This window comes from Polistes canadensis, unplaced genomic scaffold (assembly GCF_001313835.1).
Source record: "Polistes canadensis isolate GaletaPanama2010 unplaced genomic scaffold, ASM131383v1 scaffold_3, whole genome shotgun sequence".
In the NCBI taxonomy this organism is placed as follows: domain Eukaryota; kingdom Metazoa; phylum Arthropoda; class Insecta; order Hymenoptera; family Vespidae; genus Polistes; species Polistes canadensis.
In genome coordinates this window covers 832197-847863 of record NW_014569550.1, presented here as the reverse complement: position 1 = coordinate 847863, position 15667 = coordinate 832197, and the positions used below count along the sequence as shown (strand labels likewise).

At 30.1% G+C, this 15667-nt stretch overlaps 1 protein-coding gene across 6 annotated transcripts; it reads right to left on the bottom strand.

Moving 5' to 3' along the window:
* Positions 1-163: 163 nt before the first annotated feature.
* On the bottom strand, positions 164-15232 carry LOC106786304 (galactosylgalactosylxylosylprotein 3-beta-glucuronosyltransferase P-like). Of its 6 annotated transcripts, none has more exons than XM_014747539.1 (7): positions 15008-15232; positions 12854-13006; positions 4086-4167; positions 3805-3995; positions 3257-3683; positions 2652-2809; positions 164-2371 (listed from the first exon to the last, which is right to left on the bottom strand). In XM_014747539.1, exons 4-7 carry the CDS (start codon positions 3982-3984, stop codon positions 1973-1975), a joined length of 1164 nt encoding a protein of 387 aa, XP_014603025.1. In that variant the 5' UTR covers positions 3985-3995; positions 4086-4167; positions 12854-13006; positions 15008-15232; the 3' UTR covers positions 164-1972. The 6 variants fall into 6 exon arrangements, with proteins under 6 accessions (XP_014603025.1, XP_014603017.1, XP_014603061.1 ...); XM_014747531.1 differs by having other exon boundaries at positions 12854-13003; XM_014747575.1 differs by lacking the exon at positions 4086-4167 and having other exon boundaries at positions 12854-13003.
* Between the last annotated feature and the right edge of the window lie 435 nt (positions 15233-15667).

Here is a 15667-nt window from a genome sequence, read left to right as displayed (position 1 = left end):
TCATAAGTTTAAAAACTCATTGTAATGTCCGTTTACTTTGTATATAAACCTTTGAGAAAAAATGCCCTATTTTTAAATATGTAATAATTTTCCTCTAGGCTATATATATTTATTTATGTGTGAGTAGTATTTATTTTTATTATAGAATTTTTTTTTTTAAGTGATTCGATTACTAATTCGTGATTGTATTCTTTTTAATAGGAAAGAGATATCTTCTTTTTTTTATATTTTTTCTTTTTTTTTCGTTTTTTGTTATCGGAAAGGCTACATTCTTCGACTTTACACAAATCGGTGCAGAATATAACTAACGCTTTTACAATTTTAAAATTATTCAAAACGTTGACAGCCATAATACGATATGCAAAACTTTTTTGATACAACTCTCTCTCTCTCTTTTTTTCTAGTTTATTTCTTTATCAAAATAATTATTAATATTATGCTAAATTAAAAATAAAACAGTAATTATCGACAAATTAATTGTGCGAAAAAAAATAAAATCGATGTGTACGACGCTTAAAAATTTATACACTTTAACACAAGCTACCTAGTAATTTAATTAATCAAATCAACACTGGCTATCGAACCGAAAATAAAAATAAAAAAAATCTTGACCTTTTTTCCTTCGGTATTTTATATGCGATATTTATAACTTTCTGCCTAGGAAGCACGGCATGCTCTCTATGTACAAATAAGTCAATTTACAATAGTGCAATATCAAGACCACATTATTGAATTCATAGAATTTACTTGACCACAATACATTTCTTTTCTTAAATGGAAATGATCTGTCACGTTAAAATTAAAGGACAATCATGATAAGAAGAGGACCACATATCAACGAAGAGTGATGATTCGTGGAAATGTATGTATATTTAACAAAAATTATTAATAAAGGAACTAGTAATTATAAAAGTGATCTAAATCACTTAAGATCTTAAAAGACACATTTTCATTATTTTTATTAATCTAAATGTCAAAATATCTTCAAACAAAAATTAATCTAAATAATTACAATTAGATCTCTTTTATAATAATAAGTTCTAATAAACTCATATTTGATATTTTTTCTACAGTAAAAGGTTTTTTTTCAAGATATTGATTGAATGGTAGATCATTTTTTCAGAAACAGTTCTTTCGACTTAATGACATACTACATTGGCAATATTTTTTATGGTATAAAGCTTTAGCATGCAACGATGTCCAATCTCCAATAAAAAATCGTAAGTTGAAATTATTATTATTTCAAATATGACTGCATAGACTGTCCCAAATACGATAGACAAAAAAATCTCTGGTTATTAATAATATTTTATTTGAATACAATGAAGTGCATATTTGGTGGCTTAGGCGGATTCAATTCGTGTACCGAGCTCTCAAACTCGCGCTATGTTTTTACTGGTCCAGAGATAGTTACTCGCTTTTTCTTGTTTCTTTTTTTGTTTTCTTTTTACATTGCTCCCCTCACCCTTCATTCTCACAAAAAATCTGTCACTATCACTATGCTCACTAGAATCGATTAAACTCCCCCCGATTGGTCATTGGTCTGTACTGTTCGCACAGGAGAGTGTTCATGTATTTATATATTTATATATTTATATTTCATAATTAAAAATGCACTATATCGACACTATGCTACAGTAAACAATACTACTGCAATGTAGGAGATTTATTTTCGATCCCACGGCTATGAGGTAAACGTTTGCCTTTAAATTCAAAGTTTAATCAAAGGCTTCGCCGTCATTTTGATGGTTCAGCTTAAGAACATCCCATTATTCTTCTTTATTTTTTCCTCTTCAACTTCTTCCTTTTCTTTTTGTTTAGATTACAAATAGGAGAAATACTTTAGGCACTAAATCACATAGCTTTTTTTTCTTGCACCTATCCATCGTAGAAACAGGTCCGAGAAATAAAACGGACGAGTACTTGGGACTCTTTCTTATCTTCGGTAAATGATGTTAAATTTTACCAGACATCATACTATTTGTTCCTTCAATTTGACGAGATTTGTCGAGCCATAAAGTTTCATATTCAATGGTGCACTCGGTTCATTTTTTTTTGTTTGCGTATGCCACGCAAGTATTTTCGTACAATTGTCTGCTAATAATTGGACGTCTCGTGGTTCCAATGGTGCAAGACTTTTCAAGAAACCATCTTCCTCGTAACCAGCTCTAAACGGCATCGTCGCGTTTGGCCTTTGAAGTAAAAATTTAACGTTCACAGCAAAACCTGCCATGTCGACGGGAAATTTACGACCTGCGACCCATCCATCGTAAAAACCAGCAAACGTTCCGTTCTTTATGATCGGCGAGCTTAAACCAAATTTGGTGCAAAGACCAACCGGAAACATTGACACCGTTTTTGTTTTGCGGATCTGAAATGTTCGTATGTTTGACAATTCTCGAATATAGTGTTTTAATAATAAACTTGTTATAATATTATCACGTTATTATAATATCAACTAGTTTATTATATCTATTACATATAAAGATAAATTGTGTATGAAAAATATTGATCATATATTAATTGAGATATAAGTCAATTTAAATTTTGCTTAACATTGACAATCAAATATTAATATCTTGATAATTTGAAAAATAAAATATTCTGTTAAAAATAGGCAAATTTTTGTCTACGGAAAATGAGCGTGTTACCTCGTCGAACAAAGCTATGTCGTAGGTGTTATCGTCATCAGCGAAATAAAGTACCCCTTTCGTTGCGTTCGCTCTTATCCATTGCAAGCCGCGATTTCTGTTGGAAACACCGCGTGGTTTTGCACCATTTTTAAATTTATATTTCTCTGGCATCGGTGCTGAAACGAATAACGATCGTTACTTTATTACGAATTATTTCTTATAATTACTAATAAGAGTATTTTCACATCAAATTGAAATTATATACGTAATAATATTTTAAAATAAATATAAATAAAAAAAACGATGAATATATTTACACACACACACAAACACAGATGAAATAAATGTGGATATATATTATAAATCAAAAAATATGAATATACCGATCAATAAAGTACGCTCTTTCGGTATTAATATTTTACTTTTAAAATGATCTTGTGAACGGGTGTACTTAACTTAATTAATTTTCAACGACTTCTCTTTTTAATCAGAGAACAAAAATATCCGTATATTTTTTTTTACGGAGGAGAGTCGTTAAAAGTAGAATTTTTTAGCATAACAGAAGAGAAAAAGCTTTTTGACGATGACGAAGTATTGGAAAACGAAACAGAAGGTATACTCACCCGTCAAATGATCGAATTTTAATTTAGTACGTTCGAGTAATCTGGTAACTTGTTTCGTGGCAACGTATGCATCTTCTATTACGAGCCAGTGAACATTTTTGACTAGCATAAGCGTGTGAGACATCCTAGTGAGCTCTGGAATTTGTTCTGGTCTACGATAAGTTGGGGTGATGATGTAGAGAGGATCTAATGATGATATTTCATTCTTCATGGACGACGATGATGATAAAGTGGAAGGCGGCGACGACGTACATGCGACGTTCGAGGTGACAACTTTTGGACAGGGTTGTAAAATTCGCGACTCGTTTTCCGTTGTTTCAAGAACATTTTTGTTGTTCAATTGTAACCAAATTTCTTTGAATAACAGCGTACCAACTTCCGGACTGAGACCGTTCAAGTCTTGTACTCGACGTACCGCATTCATTATCTGTGAATTCATTTTTATTTTGAAGAAAAATTATGAAATTACAAATGGTATATGTAGAGATATATATATAGATATTTTTTGTTCCTTTTTTTTTTAATTTTAATCACAAAAAAATCATTACCATTTCCGAGGTAAACCTTGGCAATCTAATATGACGTGTTTCAACCTCGTCATCGATAGATCCACCGGCGCTAAAATCAATTGCCTGATCGAATCTAACCCCGGTGGATAAATGGTATTGATAAAATACCACGCAAACACCTACTAAGGCTATCATTCCCATTTTCATGGACGGTTTCATCTTACAAGTCCCTGCAATCATAATATTTTCCAATATTTATCTGTCCTTAAACAATTATTTAAAAAATGAAGATTAGGATTTTTAGTAAACTCTTTTGATACCTGACTGATAATGTTGTACACATTGAATACCTTGCCTATATCGTCGTTGTTACTTCTTCTTACGACTCTAAAGTTTTCTAACCTGTCAAAAATCAATGGGTTTACCAATATTTCATACATTTTTGATAAGAAAAAACATTATCATTACCGATTACGATAAGATCTAACCAATGTGTATTAAGCTTATTAATTTGATAAGTTTCATTGAATATAACTGATAATTAAGTTAATATCTAAATGATAGCAAAGAAAACTTTAATAAATATCGTGAATAAAGAACTTAAAATAAATGGATAAGCTACGCGTGCGATAAACGTTATAAATTATCATCTTCTATCGTCTTAATATATAAATAATTTGTGATTAAATATTAACGAAGAGTTGATTTTTTATTTTTAAACGATCAATTTAATTAATAATTAAACACTAATTTGAATATCATTTTTGAATGAATTTTATTTGAACGATATTTCGTTACAAATATATATATATATATATATCAAAGAAATAATCGTAATAAATAATACACTATTTATACATTGATATAAAAGTATGGATAATTAAATTTTTAATACGAATTCAACCTTGAATCATTTATCTTTATTACTTAAACACTTTCGACAAAAGATAAAGCTCAATAAAATTGCACGTATTAAGAAAATGTTTTTCTAGCCTATTCACTTTTTTTTTTTTTTTTATTTACAAAGACACGAGAAATTAATTGATGCGAGAAAAAATATACTGATAACCTTTAAATCTCATAAAAAGATGGCCTCGAGGAAAAAATTCTTTCGACCGTTAAATGTGTGTCCCTTTAGAATTAGTTAACACGTTGGTCCTGAATATTCAACCGTAAAATCAAAAATAAGAGATATTTGAGATACCAATAATTATTGAATCATTTGTTAAATAATACAATCTATTTAATAATCTACAAGTTCATCGCAATTATTAATTTTCTAAATTCGATCGTTGATAAATAAAAATCAAAGTTATGTGGGATAAAATGGAAAAAAAAAAAAAAAAAAAAAAAAAAGAAAAAAAAGAAAAAAAGGATATTTTGTATGAGAAATAAAATTTAATTCAGTCTTACAGATACCGATTTTTGATAAGAACCATTCCAACTCAAATTTATCATCTCATACAGAATGCTTATCAACAAACTCGCGATAATAATTCCACTCTTTACGACTCTTCGTTTCTTACACATTCTTTTTCCTCACCGTTTCTAGCCCCTATATCTTACCTCCCTCATTTCCTCATCGTCGTTAATAAGAAAGAGTTCCTATATCACAAGTAGCCTCTTCGTTTTTCGAACTTCCAAGAATAGTATAAACGATAGGGGAAGGAACGATGTTTATTTAATATCCTACATACAAATTTTTATTTCCATACACACACATCCTACACTTACGATATACAGAATGAAATAAGAGTTACTTTTATCACAAGATTTGGATGAATTATAAGAGTTTATAGAACAGTCATTCATGGTAATTAAACGACGCGAGTTAATTATTAAATATAATAAAACAATAATTTGAATAAAAACAAATGTATCCGAATGAATGTGTCGAAATATGAATATATACAAATCCACAAATAAATATTTAGAATTATTTTGGGGAAAGAGAGAGACTTTGATCTCAGATTGTATTCATGTGTCACGAGGAAGCTCGAGAAATAAGCGTTGGATAAACTTTGTCCGAGACGCAAAGCGAAGGCGTAATGCGATAAAACTAACAGGAAGAACATCCGTTTTCAGTTGAAATTCTATCGATAAACTGCCATTATTAATGTATTTGTGAGGCGAACGATAATACAATATCAAATCGAATCTCTTCTTACTACATGAATCGACGAATTTCTCAGAAGACAAAGAGATTGAAAATTGTGATCTGCAAGAGAAAATAAGAGAATGAAAGAGAAAGAGAGAGAGAGAGAGAGAGAGAGAGAGAGACCATGTGATTCGTTCGTTGATACGAGTACCCTATTATCTCTCTCTTCCTACGTCGAACAAAGCGACCAATTAAGACATCATCAACGAGGATCGTGAATATAACATAAAAACGTTTTTTCGCTTATAATCGTGCGCCTTCTGCCTCTCGACATTTCTTAAAATTTACACGTTTACCTACACACGATAACAAATTAAATAATCCCGAGATTTTTCATTTTTTCTCTTTTTTCTTTGGGTTCCTTTTTTTTTTCTTTTATGTATAAATTTCATTCTCAAAGCGAAGGTAAAAAGACTGACTGTTAACTTTTTTTTCAAAGCACGATTAATATAATAAAAAAATATTATTCGATCTTAAAGTATATATATATCAAACGTGTATCGAACCAATTCGTTTCTGCACATTTTCATTCCCTCTTGAACGATATAAATAAAAATAAAACGTTTAATTATACTTTCTTTCGTTAATTAAAAATTTCTTTTTTTTAGATCGTGACATTTCGAGAGTTATAATTAAATAATTAATATCAATCGATTCAATAATACGTAGATCGAAAAATAAATAATAATAATAAAAAAAAAAAAGTAATTTTAGACCCCATAGAAGTATCGTTTCACGGCGTCCAATAGTCTAGAACTCTTTTGCTCTCCAACATCTGTACGCTAAGCCACAATTTACATAAAATAATTTATCGTGTTTTATACTAGCTAGATAATACAAGGACGTCACTAATACACCCGTATCATTTTAATCGATGTGCGTGCGATCGCATTGTATAACGGATACGTTCTCTCCACATAATATATTACACATGAAAGTACCTCGCACGCAATCAAGTTCGTATATAAAAAAAAAAACAAAAAAAAGCACGATTCTTAAAGGATTATATGAAAGAGCGAGATAAATATTGAAAGTAGGTAAACTAACAGACAATAATAACACACCACGATCAATTATACATCGTGCAAGAACTATTCACTTTTCATTTATCTTAGATTAGATTATTCTATTTACGTTAATAAAAGAAAATATAAAGGTACGTTATTTGTTGTAAATTAAGAACAATTTAAAATTCGTTGCCTTGTAGCCTATTTCGAAATTCTACACTTAAAGTATATATGAATTTTTAGTATTACTACATGAACATTTTTAATACATAATTATAATTTATTTTTTTTAATATAATAAATGAATAAGAAGACTGATGATTGCTATGTAAATATTTACATAGGCGTATTATGTACATATGTATGCGTTTCTTAAGTTTCTTATAATTTGCATATTCAAATATTATAACAGAATTTAATAATATCTTCTTTTTATTCTACCCTAACATGTGTACTTTGCGTTTTATTAACGCGCGATTTACTTTCAAAATTATTTGTTTAACGTTCGAATGAACAATCGAGAATAAAAAAAAATCAGAAGGATAATTCGTCCGTTTGTTATTTTCGTCAGCAGGTTGCAAGTATGTTCCACTTACGTATGTTGTTCTTAAATTAGAAGAATAAAAAATTAGTTTATTGCGTAGTTGATGTAATTAGATCGTTGCTAATAGGAATTGTGCATAGTAAACTAATTTCTTTTCATTTTGAATTCAATTATGCAAATACACGAGTAAAACGGTGCGTTCGAAGAAAATTATTTTTAACGCGTAAAATGTGAAATAACATCTGGGCAAACTCAATCAACCCTTTCAATTAAAATTACAAATTTTTTATATTTTTCTATTTTAAAACGGAAGAATTTCTTTTTAATTTACTATTTTTTAAATAAAATTATAAATATAAGAAAAATTGAATATTAAACGTATAAATAAACGAACGAATGAACACAGTAGATCTTTTGTTCATTCTTCGATCAAACAACATGACGGTTGACATACTTCCATAATACTTTTTTCATCGAGCAAAATCAACGAACGAAGCGAGACGAGATTGCGGTATTAAGAAAATCGATGTGTGTGTGTGTGTTGTAATATGTGACTCTAACTATGTACATACAATAGATATCGATTCATTTATCAAGACTACTATTACACCTTGTAAATTATTCTAATTCATTTAGATTCGAGAAAGATTCAATGAAGCATGCATTCTTGATTGCGTGTACGACAGGTTATCTGCCTACAGGCGCATTTCGTATATTAATTATCAATAATTGATACACCAAAAAGAAAACATTGTTTTAATAATTACATTTTCTATATTTAAAATACTCAAATAATTAACAAAATTGATAATTTAATTGAGGAAAACGAAAATGGAAATGTATGATGACGTAAATTAAATAACCACAAAAAAAAAAGAAGAAGAAAAAAAGATATTTTAATTAAAAAAACTCAATCATTAAATTATATTAATAAAAATATCAAACTACCGATACAAATCGAATTGGATTTTTTGAAATCATATAAAAAATGGAAAATTACGAAAGATCGATATCGCAAAAAGTATTATTAGTTAATCGAGTGTTTACTTCAATGATAATTTCAAATGAAGATCTAAATCTAATTTCAATGAGATTAAGAAATCACTATTACGGTATAAACCGAAAGAGAATCGTGCAACGGTAAATACGCGGCGCGTGAAGTACTAGTGGTTATAAAACCTAAACGACTCATAACCGTTGAACACGTGCTGCAGCAAATTCGACGGAAAGTATCCTGCCCTCGTATTGCAACTTAACCGCATGCATGAACGCAAATGAAGTTTATGCTTTTTCGTGGTACGCTAAAACGAAAACAACCGACCTAAATGATATATATTTATATAATAAATATTTAATCTATGTAGGTTTATAAAATACGATAGATATACAATACATATGTAACATTGTCCTCATTGAAAACTTTTCTCCTTGATACTTAAAATAATACAAAATTAGTATATCTAGATCTAAACTACGAATATAATTAATTAACACGGCACATGAAAATAAATGGAAACAAAGAAATAAAAACCACAAAATAAAGATATAAACGGTTATTTTTCCGTAAGATTAATTAATATTGTTATTTTTTTTTTTTTTTTATTTACTTTTGGGGTTTTGCGATACGTTTAGAATATTCGTCTTTCAATTTCGAAAACGTATTGCGAGAGTGGTAAATAAATAGTATACTCGTATAGATATCGGTCTCGCGTGGACACACCAAATCCACCCACAACGGAAAGATAGAGAGGAAATCGCGTGACTGAAAGTTTGAAAGTCCGATTTAATTACATCTTGCGGCGATAAGAATACGTATATACACACATATACATAAATACATGCATGTATATATATATATATATATACGATTACGCGTTTTAGATTGGAACACGAGAGACGTGCGTCGAGGTTTAATGCATGAAGTCGTTATGCGTGATCGAATTTACTGTAAAATAAAAATTTAAAAAAAAATAATAACAACTGTGTGTAATAATCTTAAAATAAAACGAAGAAAAAAAAAGGACAATAATAGATAAGAAAGAGAAAGAAAAATAGAGAGAGAGAGAGAGAGAGAGAGAGAGAGAGAGAGAGAGAGAGAAAGAGAAAGGGAAGAAAAGAAATAAAATAAAAAATAGATTGTCTACGTCCTCTTCAATGATTTTTTTATCTCTCGTTCGTGAAAAATAAAAATTAAAAATGAAATAAAAAGCATACTGCTTCCATCTTCTCCTCCCCCTTTTTCTTTTTCCATCTCCTAATCCGTCGGCTCTAAAATTATATTTAGATATACCATTTTACGCTTACTCGTAAGAGCGTACTGACCGCATGTCGGCCGGCTTTGTACGTCTTCTTCTTCTTCTTTCATCGGTTATTCTTTTTCGCATGATTCATCGCACTCTGTGTATGTGTGCGTGCGTGCGTGCATCAGTGTGTAATGCCCCCATAAACTTCAAATTTTATGTCGTGATTTATCGCGTGTTTAAACGATATACGGAAAGTCGAAAAAGGAAAATAAAAAAAAAAAAAGAAAAATAGAAAAAAAAAAACAGAAAAATAAATTTAGTCGATAGTTGGTATCGAATGATAAAAGGAACAACACGCGTATATATACGTGTACGCTCGTCGCCGAGCCGCGACTGACGAACTTGCAAATCGTCTGCGGGTGCACTAGCAGCTTGTGCTAAACTTCTCTTCACTATGACGACCTCGGCAACTCATTCGGGTTAGATCGAAATGGCGCAGCGCACTCGGCGTGTGTTCATATATTGTATCTCGTGCGCATACTGCCCGCATTCGCTCGAATTTTACGCGCCTCGTACGATATCTATCTATGAACAACGTGTATATGTATATGTATATGTATATATGTGGTATCTACATCTCGAGACACCGTAAAATTTTCTTTTACGAGACAGCAGCAGCACTCGCTCTCCTATCGGAATAATAAAGAATTCTTGAGAAACGCGAATTCACCTTTGCAATTCGCTCTTATGTATTCTTATATACTCTTATGTATTATATATATATATATATATATGTGTACGTGGTTCTTTCGTTTCTAATCTCGTTTATTGTTTGATATCAATCATTGGATTTGCGAATTTATTTATTATTTAATTTTCCAAGAAACATAAATTATAATAGATATTTAGATATATAGATCGTTTATTCGTATATATATATAAAATACATGAGGAGCGACAAGTAGGTCAACGAATAATAAAGAAAGTCGATTGAGAAGTGTTCTTTCTTATCTCGTGGATTTAAATTAGAAAAAAAAAATAATATTGAATGGAATCAAAATAACGGACAGTTCAATTTGAAAATTAATTTCTTATAAAGCGTATGTAATTCATTTCGAGTATAAAAATATGACGTGGTTAAGTACTTCGAAACAAATTTATTTACGAAACGGTACGGACGGTATATCTTTCGTTTACATTTGCGAAATAATTTATAATCCCGTTTTTATTTATTCAATGATTAGGGGGGCAAAACATACAGACAGATACGTTTTTAATAACGTAAAAACGATGAAAACGACGAAATAGACATTACAAATTATATTTGAAAATAACGTCGAGAACAAAAAAAAATTGATAAAAGAATAGTTCATATTATTAAAATTAAATCGTTGATCTTATACGAAAAATTAAGCAACGATCATTAAACTTTAAAAACTTACGCGATTATTTTTTTTTTATTGTATGCACTAACATCAAGGAAACATCATCGTATAATATAACCACTAAACATGACGATTCAGCATTTAAACTACTAGAGAAGAACATTGAGAGAGAGATGAGTTATGTGTGTATATCTACCATAAGATATATCATTTCTTATGCGTTTCCCTTGCAACCACAAGTATGCACAAGAGACGTGGTTACCTTATAACCAACTCATAAGGAAACGAATAATTCGATAATTCACGTGACCTAGTCACGTGCCAATCCGCGCTTTTATTTGACTATTGATTTATATGTTTCTTTCTCTTCGATAACCAATACACGTATATATATATATATATATATATGTATAAATATAAATACAGGGTGCCCTAAGCCTGAAAGAGGCCACCTAAATATTTTCTTTTTTTTTTAATGATATAAAAAATGTTTAAAAGATACTTTGATTGATTTCGAAAGAAGTATATAACAGAAATCAATCCAAGTATGTCTTATTAAACATTTTTCATATCATTAAAAACAATGAAAATATCTAGGTAATCTTCTCTAGCTGGGGGGACACCCTATATATTTGTGTATAGTAGCTCGCCCAGTTAAAGAGTTTGCGTATTCGTTAAAATAAATATTAGAAGGAGAACAAATCCTACTAGACTGGTAACTATAATACGATTCGATCTATAAACGAATTATTGATACGATTCTCTTTGTACAGGTGAATCTACTGAATGTAAACATTCTACGTTAATGCATGATTTATAATACACATACGATAATAAAAAGAATAATAGTCTAACGGGTCACAATCTATCGTAATATAAGTAAATTAGATTGAATATCGAAAGAAGCTTTCATTTAGTTTCGTTCCGTTTCATCCGAAAGGATTGTTTGAAAGTTCTGCGGATTGATTTGTGTACATGAACTGTTATGATAAGACCAATGGTAATCGGAAATCTCTTTGAATTTGAAGATTTTTTTTTTGGAAGGGGGTTGTAAGAGAGGATAAGGGAGGAGGGGGTTGACAACAGTACCTTCCGTGGCTGGTGGTCGATAACCACAGTCAGCAGATACCATGTGATGTCTCTCGCTAGCTCTCTTTTCCGTTCCTCTCCTTCATTCTCTCGCTACACCTTCAATGTATGTATGGATGTATGTAATGTATATGTATACGTATAGTACTTACTGGCATATTGATCCAAACTTGCAAGACATATGTGTAACATATAATAGAATCTGGGAAACTTAATTACGGATTTCTTGATATTGCAATAATTAATGCAACTGCTAGTGTTGCGAACTCAACGGCAGATGTTTGTCGTATCTACCGGAAGGAACTTGAGGAAGTTTTCTCAATAGCAATTAGAGAGAATCGAAATGCGATATCATGTATGACGTTTTATTTTAAAATGAATTTTAACAAAATAATAATAATAATAATAATAATAATAATAGTAATGAAAGTTACAATTGATGTTTGAAAAATATTTCTGACAGATAATTGTACGTTTAAAATGCAATATAACGAGAAAATGGAATGTAACGCGATAATGCGCGAATAACATAGATGACAGGCTGACGAAGCGTAATATGAAATTTCATGGTTGGAAAGACTTGAATTAAATGAAAATGATCGTAAAAAATGTTGATATATTATAAAAAAGAATTTATATCCTCGATATGGCATAGTACTCACCTAGTAAGCTAAAACTTGATCGTCCAAGCACAATTGCGAAATGTTCCGGAAATTACGATTGCGGAATCGAAAACATGTTCTTCTCCTTCCAATAAACTTCGCTTCCTCAAGCAAGATCTTCTCTTGGTGAGATGAAGGAAGCGGTAACTCCTACTCAAAAGGAAAAAAAAATGAAAGATAAAAATAATGATCGATCGATTCATTGGGTATTTATCAATAATTAAATATTATTATTGCTTATTAGTTTTCTCTTATCTTTTATTTTCTATTTTTTTTTCCTTTTAAAAAAAAAAAAATAATTAAACACAATGGCGAATGTTATATTCAAAGTATTAATATCGAAAAGAAGATACCTTTAGTACTCTCATAACGACGGTGATTATTAAATTATCTTCTCGACTGTGAAAAGCAAGCGTGTCACGGTCGTAGTCATTGTTACGATTTATACGCAAAAATGTTAACTTTATCTATGATATCTTTCAACGCACATTTAGTATGCATTAAGATTATAAATGAATATTTATATTTCATTTGTTTTTGAAAATCCGAATTTTTGTATACCAAAGTTCGAACCTTTTTTTATACATGAAAAATATTCTAAACTATAGTTTTTAATCTGATTAATAAATTGAAATGTGCAACGATTTTGATCACTAGCAAATCTTGCATCGTATTATTTTATGAAAAAACATTAGAGATGTAAAATTGAGATTACATTCGAATATTTGATAATATTCGTACGTTTGACTATTCGATTCGATATTCGATACTATGCAAATGTTTTACTATGCCATTCGATATTCAATAATTAAACGAATATACCTAGTATTCGAATACTCTTAAAAAAGTAGAAAATTACACTACATTAATGGAATAATTTTGAACAATTTAGATGATATAAAAGTAAACGAAATACTTGTTAAATTGTACGATGAATTTAAAAACGTTAAAACGTAGAGTTGCTTCATAAAATGCATTCTTTTGTTTTTCAAACAGAGAATAAATAAATTTGAAAATTATTTGATGTATCACAGGTACACTTATCATATTTACGACATAAATGTTTATTTGTTTTCATCTTCATCTTTATTTATATCAAAGGTAACAATAGTTCTTAATTCGAATAACGATCTCTTACGTTGGAAACAATCAGAGTCTTAATCTATGCTGAAAGCTTATTAGCAAATACCGCGCAAAAGAGAACTTAAACGTCATCATTAAGCTGCGTCAAATAGGTTTTCACTTTCCTTATTGACCTTCCGGTATAAGTGTTAGCCCCATATACATAGTGACCTGATCTATGCAGAGATAGCGCCACTTTCTTCATCGAACTGCATTTAGAATATTACCATCCAAAAAGATACCTCTCTATCTGCTCTATTTTCATTAACAAAAATTCTTTTCTCTTGTCATTTTCCTTCCACGAATACATGATTCAATATTTCAACGATATTTAAAATATCTGATCATTTTTAAATACACAATTAATTTACACATATATTGCAAGTTCGAATATAAATGGTGATTTTCTTTAAAAAAAGAAAAGTCCATAATTTTATCACAGTCAGAAAGGATGTTAACGCGTTAACGATTTTCCTAAGAATATTATTTTTATATTTTGGTATATATATAATTGACATATAAAAAAAGAATAATTTAAAAAAAGTTTCGCCTGTACACCACTTACCATATTTTCACGCCATCGCAAAACAACGACATTCACGTAATAAAAAACGTATTCTTTCGATTAATTATTATGTTCTAGACATATATATCAATAAACACGATTTCACCAACAAATGTATACTTTAAATAAACTAATAATGCATGAAAAATTATGATTAAGAAAAGGGATGCACGATTGAAAGCTCGGTTGAGAACCCTAATCGAAAAGAAATGTAAATGAAAAAGGCTTAAACAAAATAAACAAAAAATTAGTTCTCGTTTCGAAAGTCGTGATAACTGATACGATAACAAGGGGACGAAAAGAAACGCATTATTAAATAATACATGAAAAGAAGAAGTCACCTGAATACATTGACGTAGGCGTGTGAGCTCGTAAAATGTTGAAATAAGTAAATAAATTTATCGTATAAGATTTGAGTGGAAGTATAGAGTGACAATTAAATAGAACGTGAAATATTTCAAACTTACCATGATATTTAAAAAGGATGAAGAATCCGTTCGGCGAAAGAAAAATAATCCGCGTTATTTGCGCGGCTGTTAAAAACGAAGATCGTTCGAACGCGCACTAGTACAATAAACTCTAAAAAGAGATCAACGTCTACCACCCCTTCTGATGAAGGGGTGCTACTGGCATGAAATAGGAGGCCCGTGTCCGGTTCTAACACGCACCGACGATTTTCCTCCTCTTCTGCCATAGGACTCGAAAACTCGCGCATGTTTCTTGTGAACAATTGTTGCCTGGCAGCACCAGCCACACCAACTTTACCGTCCGACGTATATACGTTTATGAAACATTGATGTTTTCCTAAGCTTTTTTACATTCTTTTGAAAACTTTCCTAATTTAGACATTGGATAGCAACAACATTTAAATAAAAATTAACGGACATTACTTTTCTCTTTGATCGTTCATCAAAATGTATCCTTGTTAGAACGATTCATTATTTTTTTATCTTTTATATATGTGTTCTATGATTTTTTTTTTTTTTAATTACGTGATAATGTTAGATAAGCTAACTCCTAACGGCATATGGCAAATTCCGATGGAATTTTGTTTTATATCAATAGATACAAACCATTTTTCTAGATAACTCTTGGGATCTGTTTTATTTCTTATCCCTTTTTTTTTT